Below are 26,281 nucleotides of genomic sequence, written 5' to 3' on the forward strand. Positions count from 1 at the left end.
CAAATCACTTTTCGGATTGTAATTTCAATATCAAACAAGGAAGTTATGGGGTTTCTCGTGAGAATGTGCGATATAGAAGCAAATCTGGACATTGTAGAAATAATATCAAATTTGGCTACTATGATGTAATCTACTTTCAGGGGTTCCAAAATGATTTTTAAGAGTTCGGGGGTCTTTGTGAAATAAGTTTTACATCTCAAAGAGGAAAGTGTAATTTTGAAAGATTGAATGATAAAATCTAATGGTCATTAGAAGGACATGGATGAAGATCCAATTTTGAGGGTCAAAATTGATGCGCTTGGTTTTCAAGTGTCCAAGATGGAAAAGATTTCATCGTGTGCCTTTTGGTTGGTTGGGAGCATAAATATGTGATGCAGTGGCAAAGTATAATTATCAACATGATCTTGTGTATCGCAGCTTAAAGGTAAGATTAAAAAATATTCCATTTGAAATAATCTGGTGAAGGGCACTCTAATCTTACATCACTTAAAGGATCTGACGGCCCAGATCTCACCCACCTTTTTATAGTGGATATCTAATGGTTGTGTTATTGGATTCTCTTTGGGACTCATCTAGAAGATGAAATCCAACGGTTCATGTGCATTAACGTTCATTCTCTTTAAAAGGTTCCAGATTGACACGGGGGGGGGAAGGCTCAAAAATCACCACAATCGGACGACCACCACCGCAACAGGCACCCAATATGGCAACAAAGAAAATAAACAAAAAACGCAAGCACCGAGACGGGCGGCCAAAGCCACACCACGGAAAAACCCACCAGGGTCAATATTACCAATACACTCAGATATTTGACCGCACAACAGCCGGAACACCAACCCGCATAGCAAATGCAAGGACAAGGGCACCAACCCCAACCCCTAGACAAGCTCTAACGCGGTCACAAGTAAACCAAAACAAGTCCCAAATACATTCATGAGCTAGATTCTTCACATTAAACATAACCAAGAAAATAATAGACAACACTGGGGTACCCAACGGTAAGATGCATGGAACAAACGTCTCTTGGGTTGGGCCCCCCACCCCCCAGACAGGCAACAACAACCCATCTTCTTGAAGCAAGAACGCAACCATACCCCCCCGCTCTCCCCCCACCTCTTGTCAGCCAAACAAAAGACCCCACAGCAACATCCCAAGCCAGACCCAAAGCCAACCAACGCCCGGGACCTCCACCCCCCAAGCCCTCAAAACGCCCCGGAGCCCATAGAAAAAACCGAGGAACAAACCCGAGCCATCGACAAACAAGGGGGACAACGGACTAACAGAGACTCCAAGAACAACCCACCGGGATGAAGCAAGAAGTCGAAGGCCCCCAAAACGGCCAAAGACAAGGAACCACCGAGAAGAGGTACAAAACGGACAGGCCCCAAAACGGATCTGAGTTTCTTTATTGAATGGTTCTTCTCTCGGAACCTTTGTGTGTTGCTGTACCATTCAAACCCACTTAAGTTGCCAACAATGACAACACCTTCATTTTAGGCCAATGGAACAACAAAAAGTCCGAATGTGAGCAAAACAGTTAGTACGTTTTTGGGGTTTTTGCCCTGTGGAGACTAAGAAAAACGTGGAGGAAAAGCCAAGAAACAATATGGGTATGGAGAACAAGCTCAGATGCATATTTTGGTGAAAACATCGAAGAAGAAAGTAAGTAATCTATTGTAATCTCCCTCAATTTGAAAAGTTTTACCTTTCAAGTAGTTGCTTATTAGGGTTGAGTTGTTTGAGGTTGTAGACTTATACTTTTGTGAGTACAAGAGTTAATACTGGAATGGGTGCTCCATGTTTTGAATTAATTGAAAGTGGGTGCTCTTTGATCATTGTAGTGATCAAAAGTTTAGTTGAAAAGTATTGAATAGATACGAAGCTCTATTTTGGGCATTTTTCCATAGATGTAAGCAATTTGACTGAACAATGTAAATTTGGTGTCTTGCATTTCTAGTTTATTTTTAATTACATATATTAGAGTACTTTGATTGCAAAATGGTAGTGCACTATCTAGTAGACTCAATCACATTGTGGTGTATAGTGGACGTACCTTTGTGTAATTGATAACTACAATATTATCTTAATCAACCATGTCTTGAGCTTAAAGAAGCATCACATCAAAGAAAATTTTAGAAGACATTAATTCAACCCCCCCCTCCTTTAATTGTCAACCTCGGAATACCAGGCTTAAACCCTAAACCTTAAACAAAAAAGATAAATTTGAAGCAAGAATCAGTGACAACCCAAAAGTAGAACCATTCCTTTTTACCTCCTATGATTAAAACATCAATTGATTGGAGGGAAAAAATTAAATCAATTGATTGAAATATTATAGATAACTAGGCTAATTTCTCTCTTAGTAGTTCAATTGATAAGGATTTGTAATCGTGGTTTCTCCTTGTAATAAAGGGTCTCCTTACCCCAAAAAATAATAATAATGACAACTGGAACACTTTTAATTCATCATTTGGTCAAAAGATGCAGGTAACTTATATGGACCATTGTTTTTGCCTAACAGTTTTGATAAATATAATAAAAGCTCAAATAGTTCAACACAATTAGATGTAACCGGTTGAACCATTAGATAATTAAGAAACAAACTCATACTCATGCTAACTCTCACGTATCACGTATTGTAACTTAGGCATGCATAATTCTTTTAGCATGAAATCATAATGAAATGCAATTTAGACTTACATATATGTTCCACCCCAAACTTGTGAAGTTCCTGTAGCCAAATGAGGTGGTTTTAGTGATCTGAAATACCAAGTATCTTAAGCCTGTAGTCAATTGAGGAAATTCAAAGGGAATGATATTCATCAACTTCTAACTATTCAATTTTCAAAATAAACAATGAGAGACTCTTATTTATGATATGAGATATTGGAAGAAATTGATGAAGTAGATGGTCATCAACTTCTAACTGTTCTTCTTTCTTTGATTTTTCAATGGATTTTAGATGAGTGCTTCATCAATTATTTTTCCGAGACATCTTCCTTGCTACTCATTCTGCTCATTCAGCTCCACTCTGCTGCTAATTCTGCCTATTCGTTGTGCATTTTTCATTTATCTAGATGACGCTCGCGAACAGAACACGGCTAATTATTACCCAAACCAATTCAAAGTTAAAACTTGAAAATTTCTTGTGACGACGACCAAAACTTGACGGCTGCTGAGTCGCAGACAGATAGATGCCAACAAGAAAAACCAGGTACAGCATGTGGAGCCAACTCAGACATCTAGAAAGAGACAGAGACCAGAATTTCTATGATTTCTTGACAATTACCAGCTGTGAAATCCAAACAAAATTTAGTTGTCATAGAGGGAATGATCCCATTCCATAATGAATTCCTGATTCAATATTATTCCAATAAATAGATATGTAACTACCAAGAGAAGACAAGAAAGTATAGTTTCATACTTTCTCCAATTTCTCTCTAGTTTCTGAGATTTAGATGGTTAAGTTCTTCTCCACATACACATTGAATTCCACATTTAGATGGTGAAGTTAAAATGTAGTTCTTTCAAAAGTATCCCACAACAAAAGAAGTAGTCTTCTTTTTTTTTCAAATTATTTTGGTAGTGAATTGATTTGAAACAAGGATAATTCCATCAATTAAAACATAGTAGGAAGCATTTGAGAACAGGCCACAAGAAGCTCGTGTTCAAGTAAGGTCCAACCTAATCAGAGTGAAGCTAATCTGGGCAGAGCCGAATAAGGTTGAGCTCCGACTGTGGTTTTAAGGCTAAGCAAAGATCTGCAGAGTGCGCTAAAGAGAACGAAATCATGAACTGGAAACCCTTCAGATGCCATTGAGTATTGATATCAATACATTAAACCAACCATCCACTTGGTAGATCATGAGCCCAGTCATACAGAGCAAAACCAAACCAATTCATTCAGAGGGTGTTCTTCATAGGCAACACTACCCAACTACTTGATTCGATAGCCAAGGCCTAAGGGGCAGACCATCAAAACATATATTCCAAACGGTCTCCAAAAATGTGAACCTGATGCCAAAGGTTTCCACACAAGCAGAGTTCAGGGGGCAATTGTCCTACACAGAGACTGTTTTGGTACCTTGTTCTCATATTACAACTTACAACCAGTTGTCCAAAAATGAAAAATAAAACAAAAGTGGAGTTCAGAAGATGAGAGAGGACAGATGTAAAATATTTCATTCCTGCTTTCAGTAAGAAACTGAAAAGAATACAACATAAATGTCAACAAAACTTGCAACCCACTGGGGGTGTTGGAGGAAAGGGAAAATGTAGACCCTGCTACAGAATTCATTCAAAGCTACAAACAAACCTTCTCACCTCATCAGAACTAAACCAATCAAGAACCACACTTGGTTCCTACTGAACCAAACATTTGTCAGTATCAGGTAAACAAGAGATGACCGACTCACCAACTGGAGATACTACATCATACCCAACATGTAAATAAACAGCAAAACATGCACTTCAGATACACACAGGACAAGAAGAACAGCAGGGGAAAGGAGGCAAAGAAAGGGCAATAGAAATCAGAAGAAATTTGCATGTTAAACTGATAAAAGAAAAAGGGGGGGTAAACCACTTCCAAATGTACACCGAATTAACCAACTAATCAATCCAAGAGGCCTTATTTGTCACTGGCGACAACCGTAGCAATCCACTCAGAAGCAGATGCTTGAGTTTCTGATTCAACAGTCGATGATAATGATAGAGGAGTAATTGCAACCTGTTGTATAGGAAATTCAAGTTAGTTGGATGACAAAAGGTTGAAGTATAAAAGTTATACAAATTCTATTTGAACTCACAAAGCCATTTTCGATTGCTCGGAAATCAAGATCATCATCTGTTTCATCTTGCTGCCCTTCCAAAAACTGCAGTAACAAAACAACATGTTAAAACTAGTTAAACAGTTCTAATTTATAATTAGGATGCGGCATGTTGAAGCCCATTACTACTAGCTGGTCTTGGATTCAAGTCTCCTTCACACCTCCAGTCCCCATAGAAAAGGACAAGTAGGACTTTTATGAGGGAAAAGAAAATAATAGGATTAAAAGAAATCTAGTTGCAAGAATCAGAAAACAGCAGCATTCTTATGAACACATAAAGAGAATAGGCCATGGGAAAGAAAGAGAACTGAAGGTTCCCATTGCATTGCACCTCCTTCCAACAGGGATGGAAATCCTTAGGTAGAGATTTAAAATATACCTCTAGACGAAAATACTTCTTCACTCTTTGGGAATCAGATTTTCCAGCAACCCCAACTGATTCAACTTCCACATTCTTTCGTTGTGTGCTTATGCGGCGCGCTGCACCCTGTAGACCAATGACAGCGGATCATTTCAAGGTCCTTTGTCTACCAGACAGTTTGTTCTTTTGTCTTTTTCATTTCCTTCCATTTTCTTTGTATTTGGGGGGAAGGATACACAATCTTTCAGGTCCATATGTCTGAAAACCTAACCCATGAAATCATTCAACAACAGACACTTACAGCTGCAGATGCATCACGGCTGAGCTGAGCAAGCTGGATGCCAAGACTTTGTTGGTTGGACATAAAATGACCAGCAGAGGGGTGTCTATTTGCTGACACAGCTTGCCAACTTGGAATGAACCTCCATAGGCTCTGTCTTGTGACTTTAAAACCCTAACAAACAAGAAAGAAATGAATAGACCGCATGAAAACGCATACTTGAAACCGACAAAGAGAGGTCGGAGCCCTATTGCATCAAATGGATATGACATTGAAAACATATACAATTAGGCAGTCATCACTATTAACCAAAATCACATAGAATCACTTGCCCCAAGCAAAATGCCACATCATTACTTTCAGGACACCAACAAAAAGTGGAAGTTTTCTAAAAAATAGAAGGAAAGGAAAACAAACAAGGGTCAAAATTATCATTACATGATGATTCCACAAGGATAAGGCTGGATTGAGTTGCTCACATGAATATATTCCACAGCCACATCAGTAAATGAAACCCCCCAAACTTTCCAAACTTCCATGCTTCCAATCATTTATCATGGCATTATAGCTTCTAATAAATGACAATAAAGAGAACTGCGACTATTTGTCTTATGTGGTTTTTCTTTTTCGGGTTTTTGAAGTGAGTTGGGGAGGCGTTGCCACCCACTTTCAAATAGTGAGTATCAAAACTAATAATAACAAAGCCTTGTCTCAACTAAATGGAGTCAGCCTCAAGGATCAGCTCTCCAGTCAGCTATTTTAAAGTCATACTAGCTTTGAAGGAGCTGAATGTGCATGTCTTTCCTCACCATATCTCCAATGGGTTACTTAAAATACTGAGAATCAAGGATGATGAAAATAGTGAGCAGCCCATATAACAAGAATCAAGTAAGCCACTACGGAAGAACTCTTATCCACAGCCACGGCATTATCTGATTTAACAAATCACATCCAAATCCTTGTATGAGCAAAGAAACTTGGAAGAAACAGGATAGTGTGCCTAAAAGGATCAATCTCTGAAGGAGGTAAAGCAAAAAAAGGAGAGGGGGGCACTTAATATTTGGGATCACCCCATTCTTGTGTCATGTTGGAACAATGTTACAGTTCAAGGATGTCGCTCATATAAACAGTTGTGTAATTGCATATGAACAGCTTACATGGGACATATTCCAGAAATAGTAGTTGCCTTGCATGGGGATAATCTCTAGAAGACTGTGTCAACCACAGAGACATCAAGGAAGATCAGATTTTATTACCATCATTATGTACTTACTAATTTCAGTTTTAGAAAGTGGATTCTCTTTCTAATGTAATGACTAGTCATTTATTCTACTTTCATAAGTTTGATGTAAACAGATCCACTACGTGCGTGGACCTTGTATTATGAAGTTTCCATTCATTTATCTACTCTTAAAAATAGCACACTGCACGACATACTTGAAAATGAACTAGAGCTCAGGGAGAAAATGAAGGAAAAAGAACTTGGTTTGTTAGCAATGGTTGCTGTGAAAGGTAATGTGAGGTGAGATACCTCAAGAAGCCCGGGTAGTAGTTCAAGACTTAAACCATCCCTCGTTCCCCTTCTCTATTTTCTGTCTACAATAATCTGTAGCCAGGTAAAATTCAAAGTCCTGGAAGTATTGTTGGACTTGCCATTCAGACCATTAAATTGAATATCTGGCCACCAACTTCCAACTGAGAATAAAACTTCAAGACCAGACTTGAATCTCATAAGAAAAGCTTCAGCTATTGACCTTGCTTGCTAACTCCAGAAAATCTAATAAAAAGGAAGGGCGACCCAGTGCCAAAAGCTTCTGCACAAGCAGAGTCCGGGAGGACAATTTTCCTACATAGTCTTAGCTGAGAGGCTGTTTCAAAGCCTTGACCTTGAGGCTACAACTGTGGTCTACCAACCGTCTGCCCCTTAACTCCAGAAAATCTAACAATCTGAAAATTTATATCCACCCCTTGCCTCTATAATAAGTTCCATTCTTGTGAAGTCGATAAATCTTTCACGAAATTAAATGCTTTAATGAAAATTGAGGCCTTATTGCACCTCAATATAGGAATTGATGGGACCAAGTAAGATGAAGATGTGTATGCTAGACAAGCATAGCAATTCAGTGACAATTTATTTCCACCCCTTCCCTCTGTACTAAGTTCCATTCTTATGGAGTCAATAAATCTTTCATGGATTTAATATTGTTTAGTGAAAATTGAGGCATCTTATTACTCCTCAATACAGGAATTGATGGAACCAAATAAGATGAAGATGTGTATGCCAGACAAGCATAACATATTTCATAAATCAACTGTAACACTAATAAATTAATGTGCCTGCATGAATGTGCTTTTGGCACAGTGCTGGCAGCCTCTAATGTGGAGGCGGTAAGACCAAAAAGGTCTTGGGTTTGAACCTCCGTCCCCCTCCCCCCATTCCCTGGGCCCATGGGCCCCCAGTCCTCATGACTGCTCTGATGATGACCCCTCAAAAACCAAAATTAATGTCTCTATCAAGTATTTTAACATGCTACGGCATTCAGGCCATGAACCAATATAAACAACATGCAAGATGCTTACATTTCAAATGACAACAAAAAAAAATAAGAACAGGCAGACTGCAGAATCCTAACCCCACCCCTTTTCTGTTTTAATTTATTAAAAGAAAAGGTAGCACTTTTCTAGGGAATGTAATTACTTCATAAAATTAATTTTGCATCAGGATCCAGGAAACAAGAATCAATATTAACCCTTCACACATAAAAAGAATAACCACTTACATGAATATGTCAAGGAATTTGCAATTTATGAAGCCTGAATGCATCATCCACTGACACTCTGTGCAGTGATAAGTAGACTAGTGACCATTAACCGTGAAAATGGGAATACGGGAAACCCATGTTCAGAACAAATTTCTTCCCCATCTGCTAAAAGTATATTATATGTGCAATGAGATAAAGAAATGCAATGTTCAAGTTAATTGTATACGAATGTATTATTTTTTTATGTTACGTTTTGCCTTACTAATCTCATGTTATTTTGATTACTATGATAATTTTACTGGGCAGATAGCTATCATATGAAGAATATATGTAGTGCTAAGGTTTAAGATTTCATTTAGTCTCCAGGCTTTGGTCACCTCGAGACAACCCAAAACTCGCTGAAACCTGGCACAAAAATCTACCAGGTTTCAGCGAATGTTTCTTGTGAGTTTTATGCATTTTATGGGTCTGGTTATTTCTTGAGAGCCTATATTAGGGTTTATAAACACATATCCATGATTAGTTTAGTTTCAAAAAAAAAAAAAAAAGAACCACAATTGTCTTTTGGATTTGCACTCATGTCTGTGTCTATGCGGTCAAATCTGAATGGATTTTCACACGTCTAAACAACCTTAAAAGTATAAAGTCATATTCATGGAAACCCTAGTTTATGCTATATTAACACATTTAAATAATCATATTGCAAAAATAGTTACTTAATTAGGTGTTTCGTATTTCAAAATTCCTGAGATTTTAAACAAAATTTTCAGATTCCGGACCAAAATTTCAATGAAATTACGCTAAAATTCCAGTCAGCCCATCAGTTTTGTTTCACAGGCATGCTTTGTTTCAATGACCACGAAACTTCCAAAATCTCGCAAAATTTCAATCAACAAGGTAAAAAGAGGATGTAGTGTGCGTCAATTTTTTCATTATTCTCATAGACCCAATACAAAGGGCCGCCTGAATGTGTTGGTGGCTTATTCTATCACTTATTAAAGAAGTATGAAATTTTATCAGCAAGACCTTGATTTCAACAATATCTCCAATTTCCATAAAATATTGGATTCAAAAACATGATCTTTGACAAAAGTTTGTGAAAAAGAAACTCCACTGAGTTGTTTCCAACCAGCCAAAGTCCCAAAGTAGCCTTATTATTTGGATTGAAACAAGATTGAAACCTAAGAAGCCCCAACCTAGTCACTTAAACCACATTCCCATGGGAATTTTGTTTCATATGGATCTTTAATGTACATAATGAATTTATAATTAAAGATACAATGAACACATGCATAGGTACAAACAATCAAATGTTTCATAAAAAATAAAATTAAAAATTAAAAAAAAAAATCTTTGAGGGAAGGGGTTTGGTTTATGAGGTGTAATACATACACTAAAAGGTTAAAATCACAAATTCAGCCCGAACAACAAGCATAATCCCATTCCCGCCAGTGGATAAAATGACCATTTAAATGGAATTTGTAAGTTCCACATTCCCATGGGAATTTTGTTTCATATCGATCTTTAATGTACATAATGAATTTATAATTAGAGATACAATGGACACATGCATAGGTACAAACAATCAAATGTTTCATAAAAAAAAAAATTTAATTTTTAAAAAAAAAAATTTTGAGGGAAGGGGGTTTGGTCTGTGTAATACATACACTAAAAGGTTAAAATCACACAAATTCAGCCCGAACAACAAACATAATCCCATTCCCGCCAGTGGATAAAATGACCACTTAAATGAAATTTGTAAGATCCAAAGCTTGTGATTTCAACTTAGAACAGGACAAACAACCTTTTATTCCTTTTTTCTTTCTGTTTTTTTTTTTTTTTTTTGGAGGGGCGGGGGCAGGGAGTGAGGAGGAATACATGTAACCCCCAATAACCAACGTTCTACACCTGTTTGGAGATGTCAAACAAACAATGCTGGCAAAAGTTGACTCAGTTGTGTACCTTCTTCATTTTGTTTTCCCTACGCAATGTAATGAAACTACATACTCAACAAACATCTGGACAAGTTGGTTTCTTCATATTTTGGCTAAATAGTGTCATGTTGGTTCCTCAGAAACCAACACCAGGAACCTAACAAAGAAATATGAGGGATCCTCTGAGAACATGTTCAAGCTACTTTGCTCTATATTAAATCAACTTGCCAACTAGAGACTCTTCAAATCAATAACTTAGCACAATTGATTAAGAGACAAAACTCCTACACACGACAACTGGACTAAAGAGAACGTACAGATCTAGATACAACACCCTCAAGGCTGCTTCTTTCAATCAAACAGCTAACTAAATTAAGTTTTCAAAGAGAAAAAAATATCAAGATGGTTAGACATTTGGGTTTTTTATTTTATTTTTTTTAACAATAATTGTAAAGGCATCTAAGGGACCAATGGCACTGGAGAGGACCTACACGTGAGACAGATTGAAATGAGCAAGCAACATGCCTGGACACCTCGACTACTATGATCCTGACATAGCATACAAAATGACATACTACAGATTGAATCAAGAGATCTGGTCAAAGAAGATCAACATCACGTAAAAGCAGAACAGAAATATAACATCATATCTTTAAACTGAAATTTCATCAAGGCTTGCAGGTGTCATAAATTTTGTATCAAATGACATTCAGCACCACAAACAAACTTTAAACCAGTTAGAAATGCAAACCTTGTTTGCCAAAGGAGAAGTGGGGATTCCTATATTCAGTGAGCAACTTTTAGGGAATAATCCTTTCTCAACATCTCTTATGGCTGCATGTATCAATGGTAAGCAAACATCAACTGCATCTTTGAAATCACTCTCATGGTTTTCATCTTTCTTCCTATCAACAAATAATAAGAAGCAGCTTGTAACATATTTATGCACATAAAATAAACTTAGAAAAGTAAAGTACCCAATAACAAATAAAATTGCACCAACCAATTCAACGATATTGAAAGAGATGGTATATCATAGAGCAAAGCTTCCCTTGCCCCAGCAACAGCACCTGAGTAGAAGCTGTGGGAATTCCAAGAAGATTAAAGTTTCAAAAAAGGGGCAAGCAGAGACAGAAGGAAATGAATAGCCACAAAACCTATCCATACAAGTGTAGCAACAAATTCATAAAGATGAAGTAAAACATGGTTTAGGCCCTCAGGGATCTTAATGGATCTACTACTACTATTAAAGTCCATATGCTAAGCCAACTACACAATTTATAGATTCGTGAGGAAACTAGCACCAAGTATATGTAGATAAATATGGACATTTATCCAAAACAAAAAAAATGGAGGGATTAGCATGTTACTTACATCTGATGACCACAACTTGATCCCCTGTTAATTCCACTGATGACCTGAAAATCAAAGTTGAAACTTTATAAACAAAATTGATGATTAGGTTGCCACTAGGACATACGAAGAAGGGAAGAAATCCATACCAGTGCTGGCTTTGACCAAGAAAACAATCCACTCGACAAAGCTAGAGAGACACAATCCGCAGGAGTACCTGTTCAAAAAATCAAAGCTCGAAAGGCTAATACAATTAAAATGATGACCAAAATAGGAAAAGCAAAATGAAATTAGCGCTTTTAATCTTGAAATGAACAACATTCAAGAGAATCAAACCAACCCACAATTCCAATAAACTCAATTTCCAGTTTAAATTTAAAAGGGGGAAAATCGATTATAGGTTGATATTGGCAAAAACCCAAAAGTTTGTATCTACCAGAAACTTCAAAGGCTGTGGCCCCTCCAATTTCAGCAGAAGTTACAGCAAGTGTCTCACTAAGCGTGACCGAGTGGCCCGATACGGATTTATCCCTGCACCAGACAATAACAACTGAGTAATTGAACTGAATACCACAGATCAACCATGATCAAAAAAAGGATTTAACATTACCAAGATTGAGAAAGTTAAGAAATTTGAAATTGTAATTAGAAAGAGAAAGAACCCACGATTGAGGAGCGCAGACATAAACACTACATTGTCCTTCACGAACGAGAGCCTCTACAAGGAAGAGAAGACCGGGGGCTTCAATTCCATCTCCATTGGTAACTAGAACAATGGGTTTGGAGCATTTGGTGGGTTCAACGGTATCCAAAGAAGTAGATGAAGAGGGAGCTTCAGTGGATTCTTCATCAGGCTTCTTGGGGGATTCCTCTTCATCGCCTTTTCTGCTAATTAAAACCTCTCGAAGATTAGAAACCAGTGAAGGTGGTAAGAAATTGTTCCTAACAGAAGTCGTCATCCAGTTAGGGATCTAAACTCCAAACCCAAAGACAAAGATGATGATAATGTTGTGCTATGTTACAGAGACAGAAATGAAGCTGAGACTTGAGAGATGATGGGTTTGGGAGGGTTAGTGTTCAAAAATCAAAACTTAATCTAAAGAAAAAGAAAAATGGGAAAGACATAAAAAAAAACCTAATTAAATTATAAAAAAATGGAAAAGACCGTTCGGGAAAAGATGGAAAGTGCTGTTAAGGGAAAAGGGTCCCTCCAGCGAAGAACGTACAGCGAGAGATGAGATCATAAGACCCTTTTCTAATGGTGATTTTCAGAAAACCACGCGCAGATATAGAAGATTGCTTTTCTTTTATTTTCATGGTGTCCCTTCTGGGCTTAAATCTGTGATTGTCCTCTTATATGTCAAATATTCTACAGCACCCTCTTTAAGCATATCTCAATATCTCAAGTTATCTGATCAAGCATTTGGACCGTTAAGTGTGAATTATAAATTATCGAAAATGTCTTTGTTTCTATATAAATATCAAAAAATCCTCTAATTTACTTGAGTAGTTGAGTGACCCAATCTTAGGTGGGTGATGGATTCTCCTTCCACCCATCTTCTGCCCTCACCTTTCAAAAACCCCACATTATCAGCAGGAATGAAGATGGGTGGCGGGAACTTAAGGTTGGATCACTCAAGTGAAATTAGAGGGCAATTTGATCTTTAGGCAGAAACAAAGGCATTTTAGACAATTTATAACTCTCACTTAGTGGTCAAAAAGAAAGTTCGCCTTTTGAATAGAAAGAAGTGGGATAGCGGAGGTGATTTCGGTAAACCGATGCATGAGCTGAAGCTCCCATGTCCCGCCAACCCTCCAAAAAAAATTGGTCGTAAAACCACTCATAAGGAGTTAGAAGCAAGCAGAGTATTTAGAATTTTGGGAGATATTTAAGGATGGCACAGTCTAGACATTCAAGAATTCAACCCCTACTTAACAAGAGCCATGAAGAAAAAAAAAAGCCGTTTTTTTAGGGCTTTGGGAAGATTGCTTTGTGCAGATTCAAGTGAAGGAAAAAAAATTTCTTGAGTTTTCTTATTTTTTTTTTTCTTTTTTTTCCTTTGCATGAGAAGAGCGGATGACCGTACTAAATAGAGTCTATGGACTCTTGTGGGACCAGGGATGATTACAGCACATGATCATGGCTACACGTCAATTCAAATAATTAATGTTTTTAATGACCATAAACTCAATCTTATCCTAAATTAATGAGATTTTCATTTTAGAGTGGATTCAGATAAAATAAAGAAAATAATATGCCTAACCCTAGAGGAGCAAAATTATACATATTTAAGCAACCAATATTGATGATGATTTGGGCCAAAGGAAAAAAAAAAAACATTGGTGATGAAAAATAATCCATAAAAGAAATAAGCAAAACATAGAATGAGGCACAACATAGTAAAGTTTACGACTCTAGAAAATAAAGAATTCGAAGATGAAAATAAGTGAAACAAGGAAAAGTATAATTTATAAAATTAGATGAGGCACAACATAGTAAACTTTAAAAGGCAAATTTTCAAGATATTCATTATTTTTAAGGACTTTTTTGTATCAATTCTCATTCTTTATTTTTTTTATTTAAAATAAATTAATATAAGAATATGTTTTTGGTCAAGAATGTAAAAAAGGGCCTGTTTGGTTACATGAGTCTGGAGATTTCAAATATTTAGAGATTTCAAATCTGTAGATTTCAAATTATGGAGTTATAATTTATAAAATTAGATGTTTGGTTGTGAAATGAAATTTGTGGATTCATCCTAAAAAATTATTTGATCGACGTGATTTTTGTGAATATGCAAATGTATAGCTTTTTTGAAATCTCTGGATTTCACCCATTGCCCATAAATCTACAGATTCACGTTTTTAGTGTAAAAAGGTGAATCTCTAGATTTCATGAATCTAGAGATTTTTACAACCAAACGAGTATAATTCTCAGATTCATGAATCCAGAGATTTAAAATCTTTGGATTCATGTAACCAAACAGGCCCTAAAACAGTTTGGTAACTTTTGTGTAAAACAAATTATGGAATGAAACTTAATTTTGGTATATAAAGTGACAAATTAATAAATAAATAAAATTTGTAAAAATAGATAGTGATGCATCCAAAATCTGCTCAGCCCTTGGATCTCCACGTGATGTCCTGCAAAACGAAAGCGTCAGATGTGGCCCGACCGCTGGGGTCGGGAGTCCACCTCCGAAGGCTAAGTCAGTTGATGAACTTAATCACAAACGGCTCTGCTAGAAGCACAGAGCTAATGAATGAAGAAACGGGAAAGGTGATCTAGATAGCAGGACGCTGATAGTTTAGGTCTATCAGTATGTATCTGAACCTGAGTCTCAGATAGTATTCTCCTTGATCGATTGATCCGTCCCTCACCTTGTATGGTAGTGAGGTTTATATAGAGTGTACCTTCGAATCTCCTTCGTTGGATGCACTCGAGCCTTCTTCGGGTAGTCGTTGGATCTCATTAGTAAGATCCGTTGAGCGATAGACTTCTACTAGTTTGGGCTAGTAGAGGACTCCTAGGATAACCGTTAGGTTATGCGATAGTTATCCCTTTGATGATGATTATCCGCAGCCGTCAGTTTGAGTCTGCTGTCATCAGGGTGATTACCCTAATCCATAAGTAAGATTAGGGCACGCTTGCAGCAGAATAATCTTTCTTCTTCAGCAAGCCATCTTCTGGATCCGGTTCGCTCGGGAGCGATTCGGTTTTCTCCGTCTCGACCGGGGTCGAGGGTCGGACCAGGTATGAACCCGGTCTGATCATAAACTCTCCATATCAGATAGGGATTTTTTAAAAAGAATGTATATTTACTATAATATCCTCTACTCATATTTCGATTTTAACTCGCACATCCAAAAATGATTAAAATGAGTTTTTGATGACAAATGTATATTATGGATTTTAGAGTTTTTTCTATTCTTTTAAGTACTCAGTTTGGGTTTACCAGCTTTTTTTCCTTCTTTTGGTTTCTTCTTTCCCTCTTTTCTACCAACTGTTTTTAATCTATACAAAATGCAAAGAATATAAAGGCACAAAGGATGATTCAACCTACTATGAGTTGGTTCCAATTTTCCAACCAAATCCAATGAGTATCCATTCATTTTTAGGTAAAAAAAAACAGAAATAATAGCTCTAATTTGTTGAAGAGTTTTTCTTTTCTCATACAAATACCTCCAACTTCTGAAAGTTTATAATTAAAGATAATGGAATTTTCTTCACTTCCATTCACTTTCCTGTAACTTTCCACCAATCAAGTGGGCCTCAACTTTCGTTGTTTCTAGCATGTATTTGTGACAGAATAACCAACTAAAACTATTGAAGTTGTGTATGAATAAACTAGAAGAGGGTAGGCCAATGCAAAGATGTTCTAATGGTGAAACCAACACTTCTTAGTGAAGTGAAGAGGTCGTGGGTTCAACTATTGTTGAGGCATATTAATATTCTCATTCCCCTGGTTTAATGTTGGGGGTAATTGTATTACAAATTCTTCAAACATACAAAAATGAAATTGCAATACAATTGAGAGATGAAGATCTTTAGCAATTTCGAAGAGCTTGATGTTGCACCGAACGAACCACCGATCGATGAGGTTGAGTCACACCTTGATGCTGTCTTTAAGGTAATTGATGCACCCTACTACCAAGGGTTCTTCGCACCACCACCTCCAAGATAAAGCAACCTCCAACTAGAAGATGAGGTAGTTCTTCTAGTCCCTTCAAGGAGCCAAAAGCTAGAGCACAACACTTAGACAACTCAAGAAAGAAATGAACTTAGTAAAACAAACAATGTGAGTGAGGAGTGTCTCAATTGCACACCATATGCAAGGAAGGGTTGGGTTTATATAGGCCCAAACCACACCTCCTCACAAGGGGAGAATCAATTCTCCACTAATGGAGAATCAATGGTTTGTCCCTCCTCCACTAATATGAATAAAACCCCTTGACCTAACCTCCCCACTACTTGGGGAAGTAACTCTCATATTCACTTCTTTGGAATGAATAGGCTTTAACCCATTCAAAGACCTTAACCCCCACTCATGGTAATGGCCATGAATGGTCATGAAGTTGAAATGAGAAATGAAGGTCAAGAGTTAGAATTTGAGTAATTCCACCATTCAAGTAAGTCCACCTCATCACCATGATCAAGACCTTTAAGACCCATGACCAATGTCATGAAGAGCCTCATAACCAAGGTCATGAAGGGCCTTCTTTACTCATGGTGCCTCATTACCACCCTTACCTTAAGGGTCCCACACACAAACAAAACAATTAAATAAAAGAAATGCAAAAACTAATTTTGAAACTTAACATATAGATAATATATTTTTTAATAAAAAACCTAACAATATAAAGCCCCTTTGTACCCAAAAAAAAAAACTAAAAGAGGGTAGTCTGAGTTAGTAAAAGATTTTTGCCAAAAAGAAAAGTGTGGTCATGATTTATGATTTGACTTCTCATTTCCTTGCAATCATTCATATAGGTAGAGCTAGCATAGGTTCAAGTTGGCCGGGTTTGTTAACGCCATGGCCAAGATTGTGAATATCCTAACCCGACCCTAGCAGTGGCCCTATAGGGCTAGGTCAGGTTGAGCTAGATAAGACACTTGACCCGGACCCTCAACTTAACTACCAAACAATATAACAATGTATTATTTTATATTGTTGTCTTACTTTATAAAAAAAAAAAAAAAATAACATACACAAAATATAGGATAAGGTTGGTTTTTCCTAATTTAACTCTCAAACTTGACTTGGCCTTGAACCACCCTCAAGTCCAAACTTTTGAGCCCAAATCTTCTTTGAACTTAAGCAGTACAAGACACTAATACTGCCAAATTTCACTACAAGAAAAGGCATTTTTCGGTAACACTTTTTTCCCAATAGTTACAAAAAATTGTCGCCAAAAGTCATATTTGCCAGTAGTTATTAAAGAAGTGTTAAGCTACACTTTTCGAGAAACGTGAGTAAAAACACATATTTAGCAAGGAATAGAATAAAATCATGGCCTTTTTTACTTATTTTTTACCTTGCTTTTAAAAAAGTGTTAGGGAATGTGCATATTCGGTGACGGTTTTTCACAAAGTATAGGGGGTAAATGCATATTTGGCGATGGTTTTTCACAAAGCGTAGGGGAAAGTGTATATTGAAGATAGAGAACTAGCATATTTGGTGACCCTAATTGAAAAGTATCAAGGAAATTGTATATTTGGCAATGCACATTGAAAAATCCAGCGGAAAGTGTATGCACAATAGTCTCAAAGAGATGTGTTGAAGGAAACCACAGTTAGAATAAAGCTAGTGGCCTTAGGAACTACAGTGAAGAAGTTAGTACCCAAACTAATGTAAGATACTACATGTAAAGCTTTTGATCACCACAGGTAACTTGAAATACCGAGTCTACTCACTCCTTTTGGTTTACTTAACAAAATGCCAATCTTCTCTTGAAACATAAGCCTATTCAATAAATCTTTTGTCCTTTCAAGAATTCCATAAAGCAAATGAACCCAACTCGGGGTTCTTACTAGCATCACATGCGAAGACAGGAGACTAGCATGAAACCTACCTCGAACAACTAAGAAAAACAATGAACATAACCAACAAAACACAACAAGAGGTTCTCATTGCTCTATGTTGTGCATAAGTCGTGGCTTTTGGGACTGAGAGAGAAGAGCTTCTAGAGGAGATAGAAGATGTAAATATGTTAGCAGTCTTTGATAGAGATATGGATAAACATCAAGTGATCATTCAACTTATAGGGATTCTCCACTATAAGAAAAGGCACTTATGGCGATGGTTTTGAAAAACATTGGGAAAAATGTATATTCTGCAACACTTTTCACAAAGCGTACGGGGAAAATGTATATGTGGAACATAGAGAACAAATATATTCGGCGATGTTTATTAAAAAGTGTCGTGAAAATTGTATATTCAACAACGCACATTGAAAAATGTCGTGGAAAGTGTATGCACAATGGTCACAAAGAGAGAAGTGTTGAAGGAAGCCACAATTAGACTAACCATATGAAAGCTAGTGGCCCCAGGAACTATGGTGGAGAAGTGAGTACCAAGACCGATGTAAAATACTCCATATAAGGCTTCTGACCACCACAAGTAACTTAGAATACCGAGTCTACTCACTCTTGCTACTTTACTTACCAAAAAGTCAGTCTTCTCCCCAACGAAGGCCTATTCAGTAAATCTTTTGTCCTTTCAAGAATCCCCAAGCAAAAAATTACAGAAAGCAAATGAAACCAACTTAGCGTTTTTACTAGCATCACATGCAAAAATAGGAGACTCGCATCAAACCCGCCTCAAACAACTAAGAAAAACAATGAACGTGACCAACAAAACATAACAAGAGGTTCTCATTGCTCTATGTTCTCTAGAAGCCATGGCTCTTGGGACTGAGAGACTAGAGCTTCAAGAGGAGATAGAAGATATGAATACGTTAGCAGTTCTTGATATAGATATGGATAAACATTCAGGAAAATTCATAACACTCTTATAGACGAAGTGATCAATGAAGTGAGGGACATAAACCATCTTGCACCTTTGCACATAGGGTATTTAGTGCTTTTCACTAGGATTAGCCCTGGATTGGATAGCCATGGTTAGTAAAATAAATAAATAGAAATTAATGCATAGGTAAGCTCTCTATTGATTGGTAATGTTACTGAAGCTCTAAAATTTCCTACTTGGTCACTTTGGCTTCTAAAGTTGCCTCTCCCATTTCTTCTTCTATTGTCCCACTAATCAAGAGTATAAGTTTTTATATTAATGATTCTATTTGGTTGCAATGAAAATATAAATATTTTTATATAAAAATCATTTTTAAAATTTAATTATTAAAATAAAATGAATACTTTTTTGAAACATAATTATATATTTTAAACCATGCTAAAATAATATTTTTGGATTTTTTTTTTATCACAATTTTCTTACAACCAAATTGATTATAAACAAATAGCTTCTTTTTTTTTAAATACTCAATTTTTTTTGAGTGAGCTTCCCTCTTAAATATGTAGTGAAAAGACATAAAAGAACCACAATCTTTATTTTTAAGGTGAAAAATCAAACTCTTACTTCTGTTTAATGCTAGGCTTTAATGTAATAGAAATTCAAACTTATGGGATTTTTAAAAATTTGCATCTCTATACTTCAATACTTCTAATGAACCAGGCTTAGAATGTCATTATTTTACCCTAGCTTGACCATATGTGTCAATCATTTTCTTTTTACTGAGAAGTTAATTTTCTATTTTTCTTTTCTCATTCTTTCTCAAAATGTCAGGATTTGATAGGTGGAGTCCAACACATAGTAAATCATTGACTCAGAATGGACCACAAAACTCAATATATAATGGAATGAATCTTTTGAAGTGTGTGTTTGATGAGTAAATGTTACTTAGAACACCAACAACAGCAATTGTAAATGAATTAGAATAGTTGAACACTATTGGAACTCACACCATTTTTAACTTAGAACACCAGCAACAGCAATTGTAAATCAATTAGAATAGTTGAACATTATTGGAACTCACACCATTTTAATTTCCAGTGCTGCCTTCTTTTACAAACTACCAGAGAAGGGTTATTGATTCAAGGCATCTTAGAAATGTACAAACAAATAAAGCAGCCAAGGTATTTCCCAGGTTTTTTTTATTTCCAATTTATATTATGCAAAGTCTCATCATCTATTTAGGTGATATAATTTCTTAGGTTTTCATTACTGTGATGTGAGAGATCTTATACATATGCATGGATTATTCTTTGATCGATTAATTAATTAATTAAATTACTCTATTGGATTTGTCTACTTAATTTTATAAAATTTTAATTCATGATAATGAAATTATTTTTTTATATTTTATATTAAAATAGTACAAAGAAAATCAATAGTATAAAATGTAAGAAAATCAAGCACTAAGAAGAGCATGAAGAAAGGAAAGTTTGTGAAAAGATAACATCTTAATCGACGGGATATGATGACTATGTTGTCTAAAACAAATGATATATTTCGGGCCCTCATGTATAGGAGATGAAATGTTGGCATTCTCAAGTGCCAATTATTAAAAACAGCGCAAAAGGTCTTTTTCATGATCATATAAGACGTATACTCAACATGCCAAACTTTAAATGGAGAGAAAAGTCCAAATGAACACGTAAATTCATCCTTCATTTTTTGACGAATTATTGATTCTCAGAATCCTTTTCTTGAAAACAATATATACGCAAACAATTTATAAAGAGAAAAATCAAAATGATTACTTTTGACATAAATTCGAAGATTGAAAAGAAAAATAAGAAGTATGAGTTTCAACTCAAAGCTTTAACCTTTCAAGGTTGGCACCCTAAATTGGAAGGAGGTGTAGATGGTCAACAATTCTAGAATGATGCTTCCTTAATCAAAGGAGAGATTTAATGAGTAGTGATTGGCATGGTATTCAAATTCAAGAACTAAAGTGAAAACCAACTTTTTGAATATTCAATAAGAAGGAAGAATTTGAACACCTTAATAAGACTTCCTTTTCTATCTTCTATCTGAAAATTCAGGTTTTCCAATGTGATATATTCCTGTCTTTCACTTCCAACCATCTCTCTTCTCCTTAATTTTGTATCAAAGCCTTTTATAGAATTTCAAATGTCTTAAATTGTTTTCTTTGGTGGACCTCAATGGTAATAAATACCCTTATTGGTAAATCGATCATCAGATTCCGACAAAGTGATAGAAGAGGGAACCGAGATTTCAAAAAGCTATATGTTTACACATTCACAAAAATCATGTCGATCAAATAATTTTTTGGGATGAATCTAGAAATTTCATTCCACAACCAAAAATTTAATTTTATAAATTATGACTCCATAGATTTGAAATCTCTAGACTCATGTAACCAAACAAGCCCTATAAAATTTCAAATGTCTTCAATTGTTTTCTTTGGTGGACCTCAATAGTAATAAAATACCTTATCATGGCCTCTCTTTGTTGACTATACATCTCCCTCTTTCTCCCCTTTTATCTTAAATTGATTTGTATTTTGATACATTCAAGACAGTTAGAACCAGGGCTACTCCTTCAACTTCAACCACATGAGCTGGGCTTGAAGCTTAATATAACTTCCTATGTTGTTAACAGATTGAACAGAAGATTGAGCTCAGGCCAATATGACCCATACACACTTGAGTCATTAAATGAAACCCCAAATGACCCAAAGCCCATAAGCCCACAGGAACATAAATAACCATATCATCTCTCTTGTGACTATCCAGAAGTGGAACTGCAATTTTCCACCTCAGTTTCCAAATAGCCTTGTTACTAGCATTGTATTAAATACAACAAATTGCACTGGCACTCCAAAATGGAGGCTTTAAAGCATTGATACCCAAGGTGCGAGATATCGCCCTGTTTGCCGGGTTCGTTACCTAGCGTGGGGCGGTATGGCAAGATATCGCCAAATTGGCGGGCCCCCGGGGGGGGGGGGGGGGGGGGGCGCCCGGGGCCCCCGGGGGGTTTTTATTTTTTTTTTTTTTTTTTGGGGGGGTTGTGGGGGGGGGGGGGGATTCCGGACTCAATATTTTGCCCCCCAGTTCGGTAAATTTAGCCCCTCAATTTCAAGGGGTATTTTTAGTCAATTTGAGCTGAAACTTGGTGTCTACCCTAATTTGATGTCAATAAATAAAATGGAATGGCTGATTTTGCCTAAAAACTCACCCAATTTGGTGTTCTTGATTGGCACATATCTGATTGTATACGGGTAAAATTGGAATTCTATACCATTATTGTAAACAATTAAACCAACATAAATATGCACAATGACAATAGAATGATAAACATCAATTAAATACCTATCAATACTCAATACTAAGATACTATGCATTGATGGATCCATTAGCTCTGTCTCTACAAAACACCCAGATCTATGTAAAATCAAACTTGATCGTCATGAATAATGCTATACCCATCAATAATGAAATGAGAACTAAAGTTTTTATGTCAAAGATCAAATGAAGATACGACAAAAATGCCAAAAACTAGGAGAGAGAATCTCTGGGGGAGGTTTGGAGAGGAGAGAAAATCACAGCAAATCAATGAAATAATTCGCAAAAATCATATATATCTAGGGGAGAAATCGGCGATATCTCGCCGAAATTTGGTGATTTTTCCTTCCCTGTTGACACCCCACTTTATATTTGAAAGACACAAATATCTCAAAATTGAATTTTTATTAAACACATTAGTCCAATTTGTCACTAAAAATTATTAAATCACTCTTTATTTTCTTTTAATTCCAGAAATATCATTATCAAAATATAAAAGAAAAAAATAAACAATGATTTATCGATTTTCAATGACAAATTAGACTAATGTGTCCAATTAAAATTCAATTTTAGTATGTGTTTTTGAATCATTAAAGTGAGGAATCAATGCTTTTAAAGCCTCCATTTTGAAATGCCAATGCAATTTGTTTTATTAAATATGGTTGATAATTTTTGCCATAAATCTACTTGTATGAACTCTCCAACATTATCCACTGATATTGAAACTACTGGAAAGTATCAAAACATAAATTACAGTGTAAATATAGGAGATTCACAAAACCCTATTACCATTTCAAGCAATGGTCCCTAGCTAGAAGTACACTCACAGTAAGTAATTTCAAATTCTACAAGAACTTCTCTCTGAAATACCTCCATACAATTAAAATGAAGAGCTCTCTGTCTCTGACATTTGCAATGGTCCCCAGCTAGATCAACACTCACATTAAGTTTCAAATTTTACAAGAAGAATTTCTCTCTGAAACACACCTCCATAGATTTAAATGAAGAGCTCTTTCTCTGAAATTTGCAAAGCTTCACCTGACTTTCAAGCATAAACCAAATGATGAACACTCCTCATTACAATTTAAAAAGGGTTTCCTGCCTATTCAGGGCAACAAGATGTTGAGCTCTGGAAATAACACAAAGAAACCAAAGTTCAGAATCATAATGACAGTTCTACCTTTCCCTTGCTCTCAATGTCTTCTTTTCCAATTGTGTTGACAAGTTGATTGACTTGGAGAAATTGACTGAAGGCGGATTAGATCCAGCACTGCTCTTGCTATCCAGACTACAAAGTAGAGCTGATTTCTTACGAAACTGAAAGTCATCCATAGATTGCCTCTCCATTCTTTGGGAAGAATAATTGCATCTTCTCTGCTTAGCCTTGGTGGATTCTGTTAGGTTCATGTAGTTGGGTCTACTCTGGTTGCTCTCCTCTGTTCTCTCAGATGCCAACATAGTATTCCCAGATGCCGGAGTTAGAGATGTGCAGATTGAAGACGATGATGCCGAGCTCTCATCATACATACATTCAGAACTTGGCCCCGATGATGATCGAGGAGGCCTTGCAGAAATCCTGGTGGAGACATTGTTCTTTCTAACTTTAACTGAACTGGGTTCGAACACCCTCGGACGGCCACAGTCGACTAGATCATCCTCACATTTCTTAGATGGAGGACTCATCTCTGAGGCATCAGGTTGGGCCTTTTCCATCAATCTATTTTCCCATGGCCTGGCTGCCATCCAACGTTCTAACCAGCTCCATCCCCAATTGTTCCTGTCTACTTCAAACTGCTTGAAAGGGGCCAACTGAGAATTTGTCGAGCTCAGGTTTGATCTCCATTGCTGCAACAAAACAAAGTTTAACCGTTTAATAAGACAAATGACAAGTAAAAGCTTCCAAAGTTTCAGACCAACTCAAACAAATTGTCGAATACCTGTTGTGTAATAGCATATACAAGTGCTCTCTCCCTCTTGATAGCCCCCTCTTGTTTCATTTGAAGCTTTGCTCTAACTTCATCTAGTGTTCCCCTACTATCACACCATCCTTGCTGTAAATTCAAAATTAAAACCAAGTAAGAGACACAGCAGATGAATAAAGAGAAGGAAAAAAAAAAAACATCACTTTAATGGTGATTGTATGGGAGAGTTTATCATACCTCAGCTTGTTTCAAGAGATCAACTTTCTGACGATGTTCATTCAGTAGCTCCTGTACAGCTTGACCCTCCATGGACATTCTTACACGGCGGGCCCTAACTCTGGCCTGAACACGAACAAGTGCTTGCATGCACTTCAATGTCACTGCAGCTTGTTTCCTCACTTGCCGACCACGAACAAGAGCTTGAATCCTTACCACAGCTTTCAAAGCCCTTAACGCCCTCCTTGCCTTCAATCAATCGGTAACACAAACTAAGTTATTCATGAAGAACTAATAAAAGTTACCCAATTCCATTGACATTTCATAGCTCAGAACTGCAAATCTGGGCTCAAACAAGTTAATCTTTGTGGCTCGAAATACGAACGTAATGGGATCTTCGGGCAAAGTTTGATCTAAATACTTAGCCCATCGATTGGCTCTCAGATCTCAACTTTACACTCTATTCTACAATCTCTCTGTTTATGCTTTGTTTAAGCAAGTGCAAAATGAGAAGAAATAACAGAAAATGAAAGAAAGTGAAACGTATTTACCAGAAACCCACGAAACGCCGTCTGTATCCGGATCGCAGCCCATTCTTGCCTAACAACCTTGAAATCCTTCGGTTGAGCCCTAACGATAGTAGCAACTGCAGCACTAAACACATCAGTCACAGATGATGAATCAGAAGTGTCTGATGCTGCTTTTTGCCCACCTTGAAAACCCTTCCTTAACGATAGATCAGCAGAAGAGCTTCTCCACAGCTTCCATTTCCCTTTCTTCCCACTGACCTTTTCCTTCACAGATCCAAAAAAACAAAACCATCAAAAATGAAAAAAAAAATATACATGCGGGGAAAAAAAAGAAAAACCCAGATGGTTAATAGAGATATGAATTACATTGTCGTCCTTGTCGAGCTTTTTATGACCTATTAATGATTTTAGCCACTTCCCTGAAGCACCCATTACTGCCGAAGGGCACCTGTTCGAGAAGAACAGAGCTAATAGAACTCGGATAACCTCAGAGACAAGAAATTTCCTGAAGAAACAAAGCTCGAAGGATCTGGAAAGTAAGTGGGTTCAGTCAAGACAGAGCTCGAGATAAACAAAACCTGGAACAGAGAGCGAGAGAACGGAAGAACAGAGATAGAGAAGCGTGACTAGTTTTGTTGTCTAGTCGAGAAAAACCTCGAAGAAGTAGCCGTTCTAGTTTTGAAATTCAAAAAATCAAGTGTGAAAATACGACACTGACCCGACTAGTTTTGAAAATAGAGAGAGGAAGTCAATTATCCCTTCCCGCTCGAGATTGCCTCGGGTAATGAGATCATCTGATTGGTTATGTATGGGAAAAGACGAAACTGCCCCGATTGGTTTCTTTTTCTTTTGAAAAGAAATTATAAAAAAGACAGAGGACTTTGGTAAGCATAAAAAGAAACAAAAGCAAGGCATGGAAAATTTTGTGTAGTTTGAGTTCGGATGTGATTCTGAGTCACTGAGCAGATCTGAATGTTCCCCAATAGACAATTTGGACAGGCTGCCAAGCCCCACATTTAATGTTTTATTGATCTCCAGCTACTTCTGATTTGGAACTCATTGGGTGTAATTCAAATTGGATCAGAAATGGTTGGAGAAGAAGAATCTTCTCCAAAAAGATTTTTCACTTGAAAATTGAAATTGAAACCGATTCAAAAGATGGTGTTCTACCCAAAAAGTACAAGTTTTAGTTAACATTTTGACCTCTAGCAGACCAGCACTGCTGTTTGCATCATGAATCTGTTATTTTGAATCCTTGAGCATGATTGG

General features: G+C 36.7%; 2 protein-coding genes across 3 annotated transcripts; both read right to left on the bottom strand.

Moving 5' to 3' along the window:
* Positions 1-4,036: 4,036 nt before the first annotated feature.
* LOC149022669 (uncharacterized) lies at positions 4,037-12,829 on the bottom strand. Its single transcript, XM_089150657.1, has 10 exons — positions 12,186-12,829; positions 11,956-12,050; positions 11,669-11,736; positions 11,541-11,584; positions 11,170-11,247; positions 10,918-11,071; positions 5,492-5,644; positions 5,209-5,316; positions 4,809-4,874; positions 4,037-4,729 (listed from the first exon to the last, which is right to left on the bottom strand). Exons 1-10 carry the CDS (start codon positions 12,476-12,478, stop codon positions 4,631-4,633), a joined length of 1,158 nt encoding a protein of 385 aa, XP_089006783.1. The 5' UTR covers positions 12,479-12,829; the 3' UTR covers positions 4,037-4,630.
* A 10,141-nt stretch (positions 12,830-22,970) lies between these two features.
* IQD6 (IQ-domain 6) lies at positions 22,971-25,670 on the bottom strand. 2 transcript variants are annotated; one of them, XM_089150660.1, is made up of 6 exons: positions 25,379-25,670; positions 25,195-25,276; positions 25,034-25,128; positions 24,504-24,731; positions 24,282-24,395; positions 22,971-24,189 (listed from the first exon to the last, which is right to left on the bottom strand). In XM_089150660.1, the coding sequence occupies exons 1-6, from the start codon at positions 25,442-25,444 to the stop codon at positions 23,521-23,523; spliced, it is 1,254 nt and encodes a 417-aa protein (XP_089006786.1). In that variant the 5' UTR covers positions 25,445-25,670; the 3' UTR covers positions 22,971-23,520. The 2 variants fall into 2 exon arrangements, with proteins under 2 accessions (XP_089006786.1, XP_089006785.1); XM_089150659.1 differs by having other exon boundaries at positions 25,034-25,276.
* Between the last annotated feature and the right edge of the window lie 611 nt (positions 25,671-26,281).

This window comes from Hakea prostrata, chromosome 3 (assembly GCF_041222555.1).
Source record: "Hakea prostrata isolate BN-2017 chromosome 3, UWA_Hpros_2, whole genome shotgun sequence".
Classification (NCBI taxonomy): Eukaryota; Viridiplantae; Streptophyta; class Magnoliopsida; order Proteales; family Proteaceae; genus Hakea; species Hakea prostrata.